General features: G+C 33.9%; 1 protein-coding gene and 1 pseudogene across 4 annotated transcripts; both read right to left on the bottom strand.

The window, feature by feature from the left end:
• Window positions 1-55: 55 nt before the first annotated feature.
• LOC114178001 (uncharacterized) lies at window positions 56-6243 on the bottom strand. 3 transcript variants are annotated; one of them, XM_028063660.2, is made up of 8 exons: window positions 5763-6242; window positions 4234-4325; window positions 3519-3666; window positions 2799-2930; window positions 2547-2699; window positions 771-2303; window positions 511-683; window positions 56-423 (listed from the first exon to the last, which is right to left on the bottom strand). In XM_028063660.2, exons 1-8 carry the CDS (start codon window positions 5880-5882, stop codon window positions 276-278), a joined length of 2499 nt encoding a protein of 832 aa, XP_027919461.1. In that variant the 5' UTR covers window positions 5883-6242; the 3' UTR covers window positions 56-275. The 3 variants fall into 3 exon arrangements, with proteins under 3 accessions (XP_027919461.1, XP_027919462.1, XP_085527001.1); XM_028063661.2 differs by lacking the exon at window positions 4234-4325 and having other exon boundaries at window positions 5763-6243; XM_085670875.1 differs by lacking the exons at window positions 4234-4325; window positions 5763-6242 and having other exon boundaries at window positions 2799-2881; window positions 3519-3650.
• A 3984-nt stretch (window positions 6244-10227) lies between these two features.
• Window positions 10228-15626, bottom strand: LOC114178038 (phosphatidylinositol 4-phosphate 5-kinase 2-like; annotated as a pseudogene). Its single transcript, XR_014993868.1, has 8 exons — window positions 14110-15626; window positions 13868-14032; window positions 13561-13726; window positions 13298-13408; window positions 12997-13190; window positions 12771-12901; window positions 12649-12688; window positions 10228-11621 (listed from the first exon to the last, which is right to left on the bottom strand). The product of XR_014993868.1 is annotated as a phosphatidylinositol 4-phosphate 5-kinase 2-like (transcript).
• Window positions 15627-18608: the final 2982 nt, after the last annotated feature.

The following is an 18608-nucleotide window of genomic DNA, read 5'->3' as shown; positions in this document are numbered from 1 at the left end:
GGAAAAAATAAGACCAATTTTAACATTCTTGTTTTAGATGTTGGATATGTAAATCTTAATTATCAATAAATATGTGTGAGGTAATTATATATAACTGAAGCTGTATATTTGTGTACGCAGTGTTTCAGTGTCATATTTTGTAATTTGGCCATGCAGTGTCGTGTTTGTATATAGCTTCAGTTAACTCAAATGTGTAACCAGCGAGGTTCCAAAGTTGAAACTATTACCTTATGCAACCATTATCACTATTTGAACATAAGAGGCCAAAATCTTAATCACTTTAAATTAATCTTTTCAGCTGGATAAACCCCCTTTTTAGTACTTCTCTTTACTTTCCTGTCAGATTTTTTCTGAATCTTCTCTTTTCCTATATTATGACTAGATGCCATACTTGGTTGTGCAGCCTTTTCCCCGCCCTTCCTCCTATCAAACAAAAGACAAAAACGTCAAATCAATGCACTCACTAAACCAGCATTACCTGTAAAACACAAAAAAGGGCCAAACACAAACCTTAATTGCAAAATCATGAATAACAAACCAACAGCAGCTGCACCACCCAAGACTGATCTTAGCAGTTTCTTCTTTTGAAGTTTTTCTTTTGGTATTTCTTCACCTCCCTCTTCTGTTCCAAGTAAAGTTTCTAAGAAGTGTACTCTCTTCTTATCTTCTGGATTTATTTCATCCTATAAAGCAAAGTTGTAATGGAGACTCAATTTACAATGAAAATGATTAACACAAGCATGCCTGAAAAGGGGTCAAAACAAACTTACTTTAACATGTTCTGAACGGTAGACAGGATCAAATTCATGTTTTGAGCTTAGGTTTGCTGTGAGGGATTCAGTAAGTGATACAACCTCATCACAGTTAAGAGGAACTACAACATCATTGATTATCATATCTAGTACTCTCTGACCTCCATCTCCAATGTCTTCAGCTGCATCACCTCTGCTGAAATCATTAGGATCGGCACCAAGAGTGGAAGGTTTTTCGCAGTCGCCTAAAACTACAGCATTTGAGGCCAGAGGCAGAGGATGGATGTTTAGCTCTTTGCCATCAGTGTCCAACTTAGCAATAGTAGACAAGACTTCCGAATTTTTATGTATACAAGGTGAAATTTCCTCATGTGAGCCATTTCCCACATAACATGAACTTTTGTTATCTTTATATGATGTAATAGCGCATTTTCCTTTCTGATCCCATTTACAAGACTCGGGCTCGTATGAAGACGGACAGCAACTAGCATTATCCGAACAATTCAAACCAACTTGAGATTCTTTCTCTTCATAAGCTAGAAAATTTTTCATTGAAGTTGAACTAGTGACATTGCTATGAGGAAGAACTCTATCTGGAGAATTGGTATTGCAGAAGTAACAATCAGGTGAATATAAGGAAGGATCAGTTTCCTCAAATTTCTTTACAGAGCAAGAATATCCTGCTTTAGAAATGATTTGATACGGCATGTCTCTACATTTCACCATTCCTTGGGATTCGTGCTCTTCTTTTATCTTGTCCCATCGATCATTCTTGTCATTATGCACTTTGAAAGACTCAATATTCCTAAAATTGTTCTCTACATCAACTTGATCTCCCATGTTCAGTGCTTCCCTTGAATAACAGTTCATGCAAGCAACTAGCAGAACCTTCTTGTCATCGCAAGTTTCAAAGAATTTGCCTCTTTCAGCAGTCTGTGGAGTTGGATTTGAACCGTGAGAGCTGGCACTTTGATAAACATTTGGTGTACTATTTTCTCCATGAAACAAATCGGGATCCTTCATATCTTTTGTTAGAGAGCTAGCATCCCTTTTACCTGGTGTTTTTTCATTCTTAGGAGTTACATTGACAGAACCATTACTGCTTAATGACAAATTTTCAAAGTAATCAAAGTCCACAATCCTCCTACTTTCTTGGACTTGTTCCATTTTAGTATCTAAATGAGATGACATATGAATAAGGTCAGTACGTAAATCCCCACTGGGAGGAGATGATGACCATGTCAGCTCACAATCATGCTCTATATCCTCAGAACAATGATACTGCAATGATTCCATTGAACAAAACAATTCAAAGTCATCATAAATTCCATTTCTCTGTTGGTTTTGGATATCCAATTGATCTAAATCTTCGGGCAAACAAATACGTTCAGCCATTGGAGAGGCTATGTTGTAGTCTGTCTCTGATGTATAATCATACAAGTCATCAGTGTGCAAGTCATCAAATTGAAGCACTAGATGTTTGTTTTCCGAGTCCTCATATTGATCCGAATATGTCTCAAAGTCTTTGGTGGAGGCTGTAAGTGGGTAACCCTACAAAGTCATCATGCTTTAGGGATACAAGAACAAATATCAAAATGATTTGGTAAGTAGAAGCACGATGTACAGCACACGACATTCACATAAATGCATAGTCATTGGCAAGTTATTTACTTGTTTTGGGTCAAATTGGATGAAAAACACTTGAACAAAAGATGTCAATTGACTCACAAGATCTACGTTGGATAATAGCAATTTAATATTTGTTTGAATTGATTAGTAAAATTGTGGACAAACCTGTCTAGATCTTCTTCTTGCATGTTTTTGTAAGTAATAGTCACCAGAGGAATCAACAGGGATGTTGTGCGATAGTTCTAAGCTTCTACGCATGCACCCAACCAAATCTTTGGGCATGATTACCATACAGGTCACAATGTCAAAATCTGGAACCTGAGACCACGTTTTTTCATCAGCAAAAGACCGTTGTTTAGAGATTAAAAATAGAAGAAGTAAATTAAGATTGTAAGGAACATGAAGAAACTTTCTTACATTAATGTTCATAGATCTTGATTTTTTGGAGAATGAGCGTATACACATACAAACTTTTCGAGTATTTCTTTTCTCAACTACATCTGATGGAGAGAAGAGGTCAACGCCAGTCAATCCCAAAATTTTGCAAATCTGTATATTAGAAGTTACTGAGATTACTTTGATAATTTTATCTGTATACATGATTCAAATGTTAGAAACATCAACGAATAAAGTGAGGTTTCAGAATTTGTCTTTCTTGCATTCCCATGCTTACATCAAGAGATTTTCCTACTATTTCAAATAAGCCAGTATCAGCATAAGATACAGAGATTTCAATCTAAATAAAATTGATAGGATGTGATGGCCAATAATTATTTTGCGTCTTCATGTCATGAGTAACATTACAAATCATCAAGGTGATGCAGTTCAATTACATAGTAGCACAAAACATTACAACACAGCATAATTCAAACTTCAAACACATAGAGGGCGGATGGAAGAACTAAAGAAAGGTTGAGCACAACTTATTAAGTATAAACATCATCAGAACTACACTTCAACTTCAATTCAGATAAGAAAATTCACTATCATTCTCCACGCAACCTTATACCTCTACACTCATTACATACTAAGGAAATTTACAGGTTTTAATACAATAATGAAAATGTAAATTTCACTTCCCTGTTCATTTGGTCAGTAATATCAGTTAAGCAAAGATATGATAATCGAACATGTTACCTTCAAAAATGAATCAACATTAGAATAAGGCCTATATGTCGCAATGTTCTTCTTAGAAGTAAATGACTGGATTTTGTATGCTTTTATATGCCTTAGCTCCATACGCTTTGCCGACAGCAATTTCCACACCACTTTTGACACTTGAAACCTGAAAACCAATAAAACTGTTCAGATTCCAAGCAATGTGAAGTGCCAATCCAGGAGCTACTTGTGTGATGAATATTAGTACCAATAGTAATCAATAAAGGCTGATTTGTTTATGTTTGAAAACATGATTTTGTGGCATAATTTTTTATTAGGAAACCATTATTTTCAATTTATTAAAGAAGTATTTAAATAATTATTTTCGATTTTTTTTTAATAACGTATTTTCCTCAAAAACATACAAACAGATAGGTTCAAAAAAACATTTTGTCGAATTCCTGATACATTCCATCCAGGTAGTGACCATCATGTGTTAATCGTTCATTAATTTTTTTCTCAAATTCTATCAAGTGTTATCCTAAAAAAATTGATTACCAACTATCCATAACTAACAGGAAAAAAAATCATCTAACGTGCCTTCTCTTAAGATTGTTAGCATGATTAATGCAGCTTTTAATTTTTAATAAACTATATTTAAACATAACATATTAATATATTAACAGCAATAATAACCATGAAAAAGTAAAATTTAAAACACAATTGTTGATCACACATATTATCAACAACGTACAGCAATTCTCCATCAGCAAGTAGTTCTGATATAATGAGTTGCTCATCTAGTCTTATCTGCAATACTTCTCCTAGCCAAATTCTTGTTTGAGTCTGTATATTGAAAAACAAATTAGCTTCCACTATGAAAAAACCATGTCATCTAAAACTCAGTTAAAAGAAAAAGGAAAGAAAAACAACCTATAAAATATATGAAGTACCAGATTATTTTCGAACAGTGAAGCAGAGAACCACCGATCATGTCTCAGACAGAGGACGAAAAACAATTATAATTATATAGTGATTAAAAACATTTGTAATGTGTTTCTCTAGCAACTTCTATATCTATATCTACAAATTTATTCGTTAGAAGTATAATGAACAAGTTCATTCAACCTTTAACTTGATTACATGGTTTAAAAGCTGAAGTTTTGTTGTCTAGTAGCCAACCGAAGAGTTCAACCACCCCAAATTCAACATTAAAGAAAGAAAGCTCCTCCATAAACAAGCAGGAAATGTTTCTGTTTTAGTCTAATTTTGATACATTGCAAGTATAATAAAATTTATTCCATCAAACATGAGAAATTGTTTTAAATTTTATTTTTAAATTAAAAAAAAAATTAAAAAAATAACAATGTTCCTTTATATGACATAATTGAATTACAGTGTTAAAAACTTCTGCTACGCCAGTCTATTCCAATCTTTTTTCCACAGGGATAATGTCACCAATAAGGAGTTACCTTATCCTACAAATTCTCTACCAGTATCAAGTGGCTATAACTAGCGATATTTCTGAAGCATTAACAGCCACAGAAACCCATTTTTGTATATCTTAACTTCTCATTTTCTCACAGACCAAATTTTATCAGTCCATTTTATTATACTTGTTAAGACTGACATATAAGTAAAATTAATTAATCATTACATTAATAAAAAAAAGTGGTAAATATTATATACGTATACTAACGAACAACTAAAAAGTAAACAAAGATTTTAAATGTCAAACTTCATATAAAAAATAATAGTAATTAAAAAAAAATCTCAAGAAGAGTACGTTTAGAGATATCTTTATCTTAATCTTAATGTGTATAATGAGAGTGGCTACGAACCACTTATATTTAAGAGTGAAAAAGTAATTACCAGAGTTACCAGTTCAAAAACGAACTCCATTCAATGTCGATAAAACTAACGAGAACAAAGAACATTATCTCACTTCCTCAGTCCTTTTTCGAAGGACTTCGACACGACAACACACAAAAACATCACAGACCCAACATCTTATAGACAACAAAGTTAACGCGCACAACATAACTTCATATTACAGATATCCATACAGATACAATCCTAATTCCAAATCATCAAAACGCTCGACCTACGGTAGCACAAGAACTAGAAAATATGCATACAATTATCGTCTTCTAACGTTTGGCTCATACTATTAATCAACCACACAATCCGATTCCAGAAGCAAAAACAATACACAGATTGGTTGGTTACTAAATCGCAAAATAAGAATCAACCATGGAAATAGTGATGGAGAGAGTGATAAACCTGGAGGAATGCATCATCGAGTTGTCGAAAGTTGGATTCGGCAGAAGAAGAAGAAGAAGAAAGCATTGTGAAGAGCTCCGTGGATGGAGCAGTTTGCGATGAAGAAACCTCACAAACCATTGCTCTGTTTTCCCCCCAAAACTGTCACCCCAAATTCAACACGTAAGCAATACCCGACACGCTTTTATATACATGTATCATGTGCTGGTGTGCATACATCTTCGTATCGGTTGCGTTGTGTCGTTGTTTCCTGCGACGGACAAAAAGTGGTGCGTCACAAAAAACACACCGCGGATTCTGGCTTTTGGGCTTTTGGTTATCTGTACAGTGGAACACAAAGTTTGAAAGGTGAAATGAAACACAAACACAGTATGCATCATTTTATGAGGTTGTATTGTAGTTACTTATTAACCCACACTTCCTATTTACAACCACATTTTCGATCCTTTGTCTTGTTCCGCTGAAAATTTTTGGTCAACATCTTCATTCCTTCTCATGCCCTTCCATCATTAAAATTTTATTCGTGAAATGTGAACACTGATTAGTTTGCAAAGGGTGTTACTTTTATGAATGGCACCTATCCCTAATTAAATGCCATGTTTCGAGGACTTAATAATGTTATAATTATTAACACGTAGGATTTTCGGACGGCGTACTTTGGCGTTATTAAAAGGGCATTCTCACGGTCCCACTATCAACTATTTCTTGATTATTAGGGGGAAATTAGCAAAAACAAAAATTATAAAGAAAATAGAAATTTGGTTTTATCAAACGACCAATAAACAATATTTTCTAACATTTTTTTAATTTGCGATTGATGATGAGAAAAAAAGGACTATTGCGCATTCCATTGTTGAGAAATGTGTAGATTAGTTAACTTTGAATGGAGGAAGCGTGTTCGGTTTTTATGGTGGGAGAATTATTTACTATGTGTATGATTGTTAAGGCATCTAAGGTTGTTACGTGTCCTCTCCTCCGGCACAACCTCAAATCTTGTCTCCTTCTAATTTCCTTTTGTCTTGCATTATGTCAACAAAAACATGAGATGATTGATAGAGTTGTAGCTCAGAAGTTTCTCTCAAACTCCAATCCTGCAAGTGGGAACAAAATAGAGGAAATACAAAATAAACTTTATATTGGAATAAACTTTTTTTTATTGTTTATGGTCACGATTTGATTTTGGACAGGATTGTTATTTTTGTATCTAATTCAATTTTATTTTTATTTTTATGAAGGAGTAGTTATATTATGATTGGTAATATACAAATCTTACATTTTAAGATTTGAACGTAAATTCCTAAGTTTGTGCTGACTTAACTCTCTAAATCAAATCAACTTTATGCATGATATAAAGATTTTATTTATTTTTAAATAAGGTAAAACTTTAAAATTAAAATGATATTACCATACGTTGGATTTCAAAAACGAGATACATTAATTTAATAAAAAAATAAGAATATTTTTTATTTTAGAGTTTTTTTTATTCTTAATCTTTTAAATTAATCATAATTTCTAATCCTTAAATTCTCAAAATTTTCGTAAATTTTATCTAAAACTTTAGCAAAAGACAAGTCCAAGAAATAAAAAAAAAAATGTGTAAGTTAATGAATACTTGTATTATTAGAGTAAATTATCATCAAACTACCAAGCTATTATTACTATTATTTATAATGGTTGGTTATATTATTGGAGTGCAGGATAAAATTATGGAGGTGTAGGGAGAAATTGCCAGGTGTAGATTGTACCATATCAAACTAAGAAAAAAAGCCCAATATCAAACTGAGTTAAATTGATATGGGATGTAATTTAAGCTGCCTGTATAAAATCTTAGATCATCCTTTCTAGTAAAACGATTTTTCTGTTCGTTAAATTTATTTTATTTTATAAATATACTTCTTTAATCAACACAGTCACTATGTTTTTTAAATAAAATTAAGACGTTTTGTAGATGGATCGATTAAAAATCTAAGTTAAAATATTAAAACTGCATAAAAAATAATGAAAAAAACTAAAAAGGTAAAAATAAGAAACTTAAATTAAAATTAAAATTGTAACTTTATATAAATTATGAGGATGAAAATTACAATTAAGCCTATATTGAAATAACTATAAATAGGTCTATTGTTGAACTGACTTTTTGAAGAGTAGAAAAATGATGTCGATAAAATCTTTTTAAGTGGCTTCAAAGTCAAAAGAGAAAGAAAAAGAAAAAAAGAAAAAAAGAAATTTGTTATGTAAGTTATTGTTTATTAGAAAAAGTTCACATGCAAACAAAATTTTTGACCACCTAATGAAACTTTTTTTCTCTTTTTGTTCTTAACAACACAATAATTAAATCAAGCATGCCTTTTCCTTGGAGGAGAGAGGTGTCTAATCAGGCGTGGCTATTAATAGTTCTTTTGGGTATGGCCCACATCAAGTTAAATTAAATGGACGGGTTATTCAGTTATTGGGCTTTGAATCGGATCTGTGACCCAATTTCATCTATCTAACTACTGCGTTGGTCCTCCTAACCAGAATAAGGCTATTGTTTCCAGCACCCCACAATTACTAACTGCATCTCCATCTTAAAAATCCAATTTTTGAAATTTTATTTCAAAAATTCCAAAAATTTTCCGATATATATATATATATATATATATATATTTTTTTTTTTTTTTATGTAAGTCACTTTTTCTTAGAGTAAAATGATAATTTTGAAAAAAGTTGTGTGGGTGTGGGAAGAAGTTGTGAGGGTGCATATGTAAAAGCGTCATAATAAAATAAAGAGTTTTTCTTCTTCCCTAACTTAACTTTTTCGAATTGAAAAACACACCTAAAAAGTACACAACACTAATAACATCACAATACCTAAAAAGTGACGACGTTAAAGAAATAAAACAAAAAACATAAAAGAAATAAGGTTGAAACATCATGGAATGATGTTAAAACACACCGACTAAACCCATTTTCTTTATTTTTTTGTCAATTTGTTATGTCATCATGTGTTTGGTGTTTAGTAACGTTGTGATTTATTTTGTTCATCTTTCATAAAGTGGCATCATTTATTCGGTGTAAAATGATTTACTCTCATCCACCAATTCTTTTCCTCTCTTCTTCTGCAATCAACTTCAAGGTTGATTTTGTAATGCAGTAACTTTTCTTTCATCAATGTGCTTAACTTTAATCATCCAACTTTTTCACCTAATTGTTTAATGCTACTAAACTTCTTCAAAAATAGAAAATTAAACTTTCACGTACTTGTATTTATTTAAAAATTTAAGTTATTCTCTCCATAAATTTAAAATATAAAATATAACAATTTAAAATCATTTTATATTATCATGATACAACATTAAGAATCTAAGATTCACTCTAAAATATAAATGTGAAAATAAACATATAAAAGAGGACCTATGTCCCAAAAATGATTCATATTTTGATTACACAATCAATTTTGATTAAATTAATTTGATGAAAAAATCATGTTTATTCTCAATCGTAGTAGTAAAAAGATTTAGTATGAAATTTATCTAACTTACCTTAGCTTAACTAAATCTTAATTCCAAAATCCCAGAAAAATAAAAAATATTTGTTGGTCTTTAGTTTTTTTTTTTTAACCTGTCTTGATTTTGTTTTATATGAAAATTGATAGATTCAAATTGAGTTCTCCAAATTTTAAAAAATATGTTACTTTGATAATTTGTATACTGAATTTAATGTTTAGTGCAGATTACATATTGTCACACAAAAAAAATGATAAAAAGAACCGAATTTACATTATTACTTTCTCTTTATACCTAAACTTGAAATATTTAGAGATAATATTTTGTTGGATTATATATAATGTTTAACTTTATTGCGAGACTTTTTTATTCACAAACTATTAACATCTTTTTATTGTACAAAAATTAAAAAAAATAATTGAATTCAAATTTGTTTTATATGCAAGTTGACAATAATATATATTTTACTCTAATTGTAAATACATAATTCACGCGACACCATGCTGAGAAGGAAAAGAAAGTTAGTTGAATGTTTAGTTCGGCATTGACAAAATTAATTTAAAGCAATATGAATTCTGTCTTTGAATAATTTTATTATAACAAGTCAAATATAAAATAAGAAAATTCAGTTAAATATTTTATTACAAAAATTATTTAAAGTTTTTTCGCCTAATATTCAATTCATCCTCACGATCGAACCAAACACGTACTATCTATTGCGCGTGATTGAAAGATACGTTTTTGGCTACGTAGTTTATTTGAAAACATGTTAAGTTACTTACTGCATAACCAAGCAAGCAACAATGAGAAAGAAAAGCATATAAAATAGGAAACAATCACGTAATGGCAGTAGAATCTGGTTGAAATGGTGGTGATAGATGCAGCTGAACTCAACTTTTGTGTGACTGGTGAAAAAGTTTTGGAAGGGAAGTAGTTAAAATGTGCATAAATGTGCATAGAGAAGAGGAAGAAAAGAAAAATGAATGAAAAATAATGAATTTGTGAGTGTTTTGAGAAGAAAGAGGAAAAGAACAAGAGATACCAGGTAGGTACTAGACAGTGGCAGATTGAGTATAATGAGTATTCTACAACTACAAGGATGTTTCAGTAGCAGTGGTGTCGGACACAGGACATGGTCACGCTCAAAAACTGCCAAATCATAGCAGCATTAGGATCTCAATGCCAACACAAAATCCACTATTCTCTTCTCCTTTGATTTGACCACATGAGATACATATCAAAATCGCTATTTTTTTGGTCTCTGTGGGGTCAGTGATTGAGTGAAGCGGAGACTTCTGTGTCAAGTTCCATCATTTTTGTGATTATTAAATTGCTGAGGCATAACATGCATAAATACCTATCAGATGCCACAAGGGTCCACATTGACGTGATTGTTTTGTCGTCTTCTTTGCATCCTCCTCTGTGTATTGTTCAAAACAAGTAAAAGGGACATTACCATAACACTGTATTATTGTTATTCTGCTTTTTTCAAACTTCGTTTTTGCAAGGGACATCAACAACCAACGAAACACCCACCTCTTCCTTTTCTCTCTTCTGCTTTTCACTTCTTTTTATGCATTGCTACTGAAAAAAGTTTTAAAAAAACCCGTTTGAACGCACATCGCAGAGACACAAAGAGAGAAGGGGGGGCCCTCTCTGAACTTTTCTTTCTTGCTCAACAGGTATACCATCTCTTTTCTCAGTCCTCCAACCAAAAATCTATGTTCAATTCAATTCTATTATCAATCTTTTTGACTGTCTGTACAGTTATTAACCCCCTCTCCGCCTCATTTTCAATCTCTCTCCACACCCCACAATGTCTACATCCATAACAAAAGCAATCCAAATAAAGAACTCTCATCACATGCTACTGTGACAATCTCTCTCTCCCCTCCCAACAAAAGTGAAAATAAGTGTCATTCCTGTCCAAACTCCTCTTCCCCCCGTCCCTTTCAATTTTCAACTTTGCAATTGCAATGGCTATGAGAAAAATTTAGCCATCAACAACAACCACCCTTGCTGCATGGAGTGTGTCACCTTAGCAAGCCTCCAACAACACCATCATTTCATTACTCATTTATCCTCTACAAAGATTCTGTGTATGAAATCCCTGAACCTTTTCGAGTATAGCTTGGGATCAACGGCTGAGATAGAGGTGGAATCCACTTGTAGCGACTTGTATGCATGTTCTATCTTTTTGCTTATATCGTAGTCTTGGAGAATGTCAATGATACCAAAGTAGAGGATCACATCAGATATCTTGCTGCTGCTGTTGTTGTTACTCTCTGAAGGGATACAACAAGAATTCCCACTTCCACTACCCACACTCTCAGCTCTCGCAGGCATGTTCATTCCCAACCGGATCAGAGGTCCCCTGGAACATCAACAATTAACGTTATTTGGATCCTATGCAGATGTCATGAAGGGGACCAAACATAAACAAAATTACTTAAGTTTATTTTGGTTGGTTGGTTCAATTTGTAGAAGAAACAACAAACACTAATAGTTTATTACCTAGACGTGACTAGATTTTTTATACTCTCTAGGGGTTGAAATGGAATGGTGCTATACAAAAAATGAAAATACATCTCACGAGTCTGGTGTCCTAGAAAACATTCTGATCCATCAAAATCCCTGTCAGCTACCATTTGGCTGTTGAAAAGAAAGCAGTGCCCTCACCTAAAAAAAATCAAAAAGACCCCACCAGCGTTTGTTTGAAATGTCAGAAAAAAACTAACTCCAATTTATGCAGTACGACGACTCAGGTCACTTTCGATGCATTTCAATTCTCAGCCATTGCGATGGTATTCTTAAAAAGAAATCAACAAGTCACACCTAAGTCATAGATGGATAGGACTAGAGAGTTGCAAATATGATGCTCATCACCAGCTAGTGATTTGTTTGTACCCAACTTGCGGCCACATCTTCTTGGCATTTTGCAGGCACATGGGCCAAATTGAAATGTGTATAAACAGAAAGCATTTAATCTCTCTGCTAGTTCTAGAGCCGGGACCATGTTCAATAAACCTCAAGGACACGACACACGGATACCATCGGGTACAGAACAAGAGAACGGTGTTAAAAGACAAAAATGCTATCCCCTATGAATCATATAGGAGTAACATTTATTAACTTAGAATTGGTGTATACTTAAAACAATCCAGATTCTCCTGTTTGACTGTATTTGTACACCGAAGGCTGAGTTGGAAGTGACATTAATAGTTCAAGCCACAAACTGACACAAACCGCGTCAAGATTTCTCTAGATCTTCAACCATTGTCCTCAGTTAAATACTATTAAACAGTGAAAGAAAAATGCAAGATATTGTGAACAGTTTAATTATATACACTTGTGACGACAGGGAAACTCAAATGTGAATAAAGGAGAGAAAAAAAACATACCGGCATGTGAGCATCTCATCGTCAAGCATGTCTCTCTTGCCTGGTAAATCAGTAACACACAAGATTTTATACCCCTCCAGGATTTGGAACCAAAAAACAACAAAAACTATACAAATAAATACCTGAATATGAATTGCGTGGTGAACTTTTCATTTCGTCAACCGAACAATCATCACGAAAATGCAGCCCGATTAGAAGACTGTAATCCATGATTCCCTCTGCTTCCAAGAACTCACAGTCTCTGTCGACTTGCCTAAACAAAAAGCCATTACATAAAAGTTAGGACCAACTCTTAAGTAAGAAAACACAAAAGGAAAACCCAGAAAATAAAAGAATGAAAATCTATACCGTATAAGCTCTTGAAACCAAGACTGTTCTAGGCGAAAGACAAAATTAAGATCAAGATCTTTGAGAGTGGTAGTCTCATCAATCTCCTCCCTTGGCTTATCCGTTGTTCGACCATGAGAAGAACCTTTGAGGTCAAACCTCTTGTGGATCCGGTACTCGGAGCAAAACACATTGCCCATTACAATAAACCGGGTCTGTTTCATCCATGGTATCACAACTTTGCATTACATTTTGACAAGCATTATAGATGCTAAAAAGGCCATCTTAATTACTGCAACAAAACTCAAATCTCAAACCATACCTTTTGACCTCCGACAGGTTTGACACAATGCACGCCCAGGAATGCAGTCACCAAAGAGTTCTTGTACTGACAAACATGTTGGTAGTAGCTTGGAAGCATCCTAATGAGCACCTGACATGGACAGCGAAAAATTACTATTGAACACCCAGAAAATAACAAGGTAACCAACCAAAGCTGAAAGCAAAGTTTCACCTCACTCAATTAACATTGTCTATAGTTCTGTCTAGTGTCTTCAAATTAATGAATGCATTCAAGTAACTAACCTTGACTTCAGACTTCTTGACAGTCTTAATTATGAAGCGGTCGTCTTGAGTAAGATAAAAGATGCTTCCACTTTTTCCCGGAGAAGACATCTCCCTAAGTGAGTCACTTCCGCAAATAGCAAGCGTGTAATCCGTAGGATCTATGGCAAATAATTCCCTTAGATGTCTAAATACCCAACCAACCAACCAACAAGTACCCACCAAGACACAGACACAATTAGTATACCATCCACAACCAATAACTCAAACCTTCCTCACTAAGAAAAAAAAAAACATTCAAAGCAAAGAAAATCGCTAATGTTCAGACCTGAACACCATGGGGCAGTAGTCTTTCCACCTGAAGTCCACTGAATGATGCTGGGGCGTAAACCTAGAGCCTTCAGGTGGGAACCTCGTCCAGAACTTCTCCTTGGGATCAAAATCCCCCGGTCTAAGCTCTCTCACTATAGCAGCATGCTTGGTAACAGTGTATCTAAAACAAAAACACCTTAATGAAAAGCTGAAATGAAACCAAAAATAGCAAACTCCAAAAGCAAAAACCAACGATACCTGATACCCAGTTGAAGATTAAGGATGAGATCATAACTCTTGTGCCCTCTGGACACAGTTTGACCAGGCTTCTTAACCTCACCACCAGAACCATCAAGAGACCAACAAGGACTCTTCTGCAAAACCCCACACCCATTGTTATTATCAATAATGATATCATCTCCACCGTTCTCGGACTCACTGGCAGTGGTGCCATCCCTGTAGAACAGAGAAGCCTCAGCATTGTGAACAATGTCGCAGGTGATGTCACCAGCTTCTCCATCCAACTCCCAAATACAAATCCTGGGAAAGCTCACACTCCTACACCCATCCACCGAACTCCTCTTCATCTTCTCCTCACGTGCCTCTTCCATAAACTCCTTCCCCCAGTTCCCCGCGCACGTGCTCCCGTCACACCACGTGAAAACACCCTTCCCCACAGGCACGCCATTCTCCCAAAACCCCTCGTAACGGTTCCCATTCGCCCACACCAGAACCCCCTTCCCCGAAATCACACCACCCCTCCACTCCCCCACGTACTCGTTGCCGTTCCGCCATGTGTACCTCCCCTCCCCGTCCTGCAAGTTGCACCTCCACCAACCTTCATACACATCCCCATTAGCGTATCGTTTCTCGCCGAACCCGTGCTTTCTGTCGGCCACCCAGGACCCTCTGTACATGTCGCCGTCGACGCCGATGAAGGATCCGAACCCGTCTATCCGACCCGACTTGAATTCCCCCTCGTAGGTGGCGCCGGAGGGCCACGAGAACCTCCCCTTGCCACAAGCTTTCCCCTTTCGCCACTCCCCCTCGTACATGCACCCATCGGACCAGAGGTACTTCCCGGTGCCGTGCGGCGCGTTCCCCGACAGGGTGCCGCTGTAGATGTCCCCGTTCGGCAGAGACTTCTCCCCGACAGGACTCACGCGCCGCGACACGCGAGTGGTGGAGTGGCCGCCGCCGCCGCTGCTACTGCTGTTGCTGCTGCTATGTCCGGTTCCCGGTTGCTGCGGCTTTTTCTTCTTGGCCCGAATGTGGATGTCTTGGTGGTGTGAGAGAGGGAGAGTGAGAAGCGTCTCTTGCATGGTCTCTCATCGCCGGCGGAGAGCAACCGGAGAGTTAACGAACGGTGGCAGCATATCCTAGGAAACCGAAAAAGAAAGAGAGAAATTATGACACGGAGTTAAGAGGTTTTGGTTTTGGTTTGCTTTGGTGCCTTGGCTTGGTTTTTTCAACCATTGCTGCTGCAATGCTTTGTTTTGCTTTTTACGGTTTGTTTTTTCTTTCCAACATGTACGTCAATGTCGTACTAACCATGTTTTTTATCACTGTTCCTCCGTCACCGACGTTACCTACGTCTCCCTATCGTAGTGTCAATATTATTATACGTAAAGTTTTATGTAGTAGTAGTTGTTGTAATGAAACATACGAGAGGGAGAGAGAGTGTGTGTGTGTGTAAGTGTAACACATGAATCATATCATATGCATCGCCATTAGTGCGGTGTTGTGTTTGTTAATTAGGTGGAATTACGCAAAAATCGCGTTACAATTTTCAATCCAAACGGGTGATAACTTTTTTTTTCTTGAAATTGAACAAAAATATAATATTTTCAAAATTATATTCTGTCTGTGATCCAAACATGTTGAACCTTATATAGAACCTTGAAGTAAGACACAATGTTGTTGACAGAGAAGATTGTGGCGAGTGACCTCACCCCCTGTGCAAAACTAGAAAGTTATTACAAGAATTTGAGTTTAATTTAGTGGTGTGGGACTTCTAACTAACCTGTGACGACAAATTTTAATTATCCTGAGAAAATGCAATTGGAGAGACACGGGTAGAGAAGTAGTGTGTGACGCTGATTCGGTAGGTCGATTTCACATGAGGCATTAAGAAAAGTGTGTCACTTTGATCTGTTGACAATTGTCGGCCAAAAAAACAAAAACAAAACAAGATGATTCACGATTCATCATATCAGATCGTAGCTCCATATTTTGCGTCAATGATTTCTGGGCCACACGCTGCCCTTAAAGACAAGAATCCAAATCATCAACCAACCAAATTCCACAAGTATCATTCTGATTCATTCGTTTTTAAAATAAATAACCATCATTTCTGCTCCTCCTTCTTTTAGGACTTTTCTTCTTTATACTTGCTATTTTATGCCCACATGTGTTTATACACCACTCACCAAACATGGGTATCGCAGAACTTTAAAGATTGGTAATTCTGGGACCATTTTACCTCTTCTCATCCACCACCTTCAAAGTTCGTGACTTGGAATAGCCCACTATCATTCTACTAATACACTTTCTTTCTTTTACTTTTTACCTTATCCAATTTACGAAATTACGAAAGTCTTAAAGTGCCAAATGTCTCTACCATTTAAAGTCGTTCTGGTATCAAGAAAAAACTTCTGCAACTTAAATTTAAAAACTAGTTATATTAATGCTACGAGGAGATGTTTGTGGTCACAAAAGTCTTGGTTAGGTAATTTTGGTTTTTGTGAACTAGACTGGTTATTAAAATGCAAGTGGGTCACGGGCACAACCATGATCGAGTTTCTTGAAACAAGTCAACATTGCTCTCCTACAAGCTCATTCACTACCCTATATTTCCACCCAATAAAACCCCAAACCAAACAAGATTTCAGTCAATGGTTATTAAACAAAACCATATTTTTCTGCATATAGTATTTACGTTTTCTTTTCATCTAAAGTTTCTTGATTCAATAGCTTAATTTATCTTACGTTCGTTGTTGTTATGATAAAAGTGTGTGTGCTTAGTTGTAGAGATAGTTATGTTTTTTACGTTTTTTAGACAAAATAGTGAGGTTTGTTTATTTAGTATGTTTGGTGCATGGGTGAGTGAAGGATGTTTGAATCTTTTCCTATTATTTTGCAGGTGCAGTTAATGATTCTAGCGGTGCAGGAAGCCATAACCTTTTTCCTCTGCAATGTCACCTAATTGGGCTCGGCCTGTTATTGTGCTTTCATTTTTTTTTTGTCTTTGTTTTGTTTCAATTCCCCACCAACATAAGCTGGTTTGGGTCCAAATGGACTTGTTCCAAAAGTACGTAAAACAACTTAGGTTAAATCATTAAAAAAAAAAATCAGGTTAAATTTGAACTGGATTTTTAGTGTATTAATGTTTAGAAAGAAAGAGACATAGTCCATGGAGATACTTGAACATCCTAGGAATAGATTAGCAACTAAGTTATAAGAAATTCTTAAAAAATAAATTTAATTATTTTTTATACGTAATTTGAGCTAAAATTGTTAATTTTAATTTACTTTTAACGATATACGGTACATTTATGTATTCATGTTTAATTCATCTATAACGATATATAAAAAGGATTTTCTCTTTTGTGTCCACATTTCATAATACCAATTATATCTTTTACAATACAATTATTTATTAAAATTTTTAAAATTAATTGTTATTTTTACCTATTATCTATAAAATTGTTTATCATTTTTTCTTTTTTTATTCATCAACAATTAATTTTTCTATTCATTTCACTCTATTTTAAACATTTTACTTCAGTTTTAATAAATATAAATTTATTTTATATATTAACTTAATAACATTACACTATTATCACTTACTAAAAGATAATATCATTCATATTTAAAAAATGCATATTAGCGTGTGTATACCATAGTATCGTAAAAAGTTGAATATATATTTATTGGAGTATTATTAATAATATTAATTATAAATAATATTATTATTAATTATTATTATTATTGATATTAATATTTAATTATTATTTATATTATTACTATTATTACTGATATATTATTATTATTATATAATTATTATTAATATTAATATTAATAATAGTTATTATATTATTATTTATTTTAGGCTTAAATATACATTTGGTCCCTATTTTTGTTGATTTTATTCAATTTGGTCCCTATTTTTGTTTTATGTTCAATTAGGTCCTCATTTTCATCAAATTGTGGTCAATTTGGTCCTTTTCACTAACGGTGTTTAAATAGTTAACGTTTTTGAACAGTACATGCCACGTGTCAGTTCCTGGTTTTTTTAATTTTTTTTAATTTTTTTTTAATTTTTTTTTAATTTTTTTTAATTTTTTTTAATTTTTTTTTTATTATTTAAATTTTTTTAATTTCAAAAAAATGATCCACGTGTCAAGTCACAGTTGTGCCACATGTCAATGCTAGTGCCACGTGTCAATTTGTGGTAGTATTATTTTTTTGTTCAATTTAATCCCTATATTCGTTATTTTTGTTCAATTTAGTTCCAATTTTTATTAAAATAAATCAATTTTATCCTTTTCAAAACACTAAATTTAATATCTTTTATACAAATTATATTAATATCTTTTCTAAAATTGACCTTTAAATTTATTATTTTTTAAATTCAATTATAAATTATTAAATTTAATTATAAATTGAATAAATTCTTATATTTAATTTCTAAATAGAATATAATTATTTAAAATATTATAAGAATATAATTATTAATTTTTTTTCTAATATTTATA

Source organism: Vigna unguiculata, chromosome 3 (assembly GCF_037176805.1).
Source record: "Vigna unguiculata cultivar grain cowpea cultivar isolate G323 ecotype 2 chromosome 3, ASM3717680v1, whole genome shotgun sequence".
Lineage (NCBI taxonomy): Eukaryota > Viridiplantae > Streptophyta > Magnoliopsida > Fabales > Fabaceae > Vigna > Vigna unguiculata.
The sequence above is the reverse complement of the archived record's forward strand: the minus strand, read 5'-3'. Positions and strand labels throughout refer to the sequence as shown.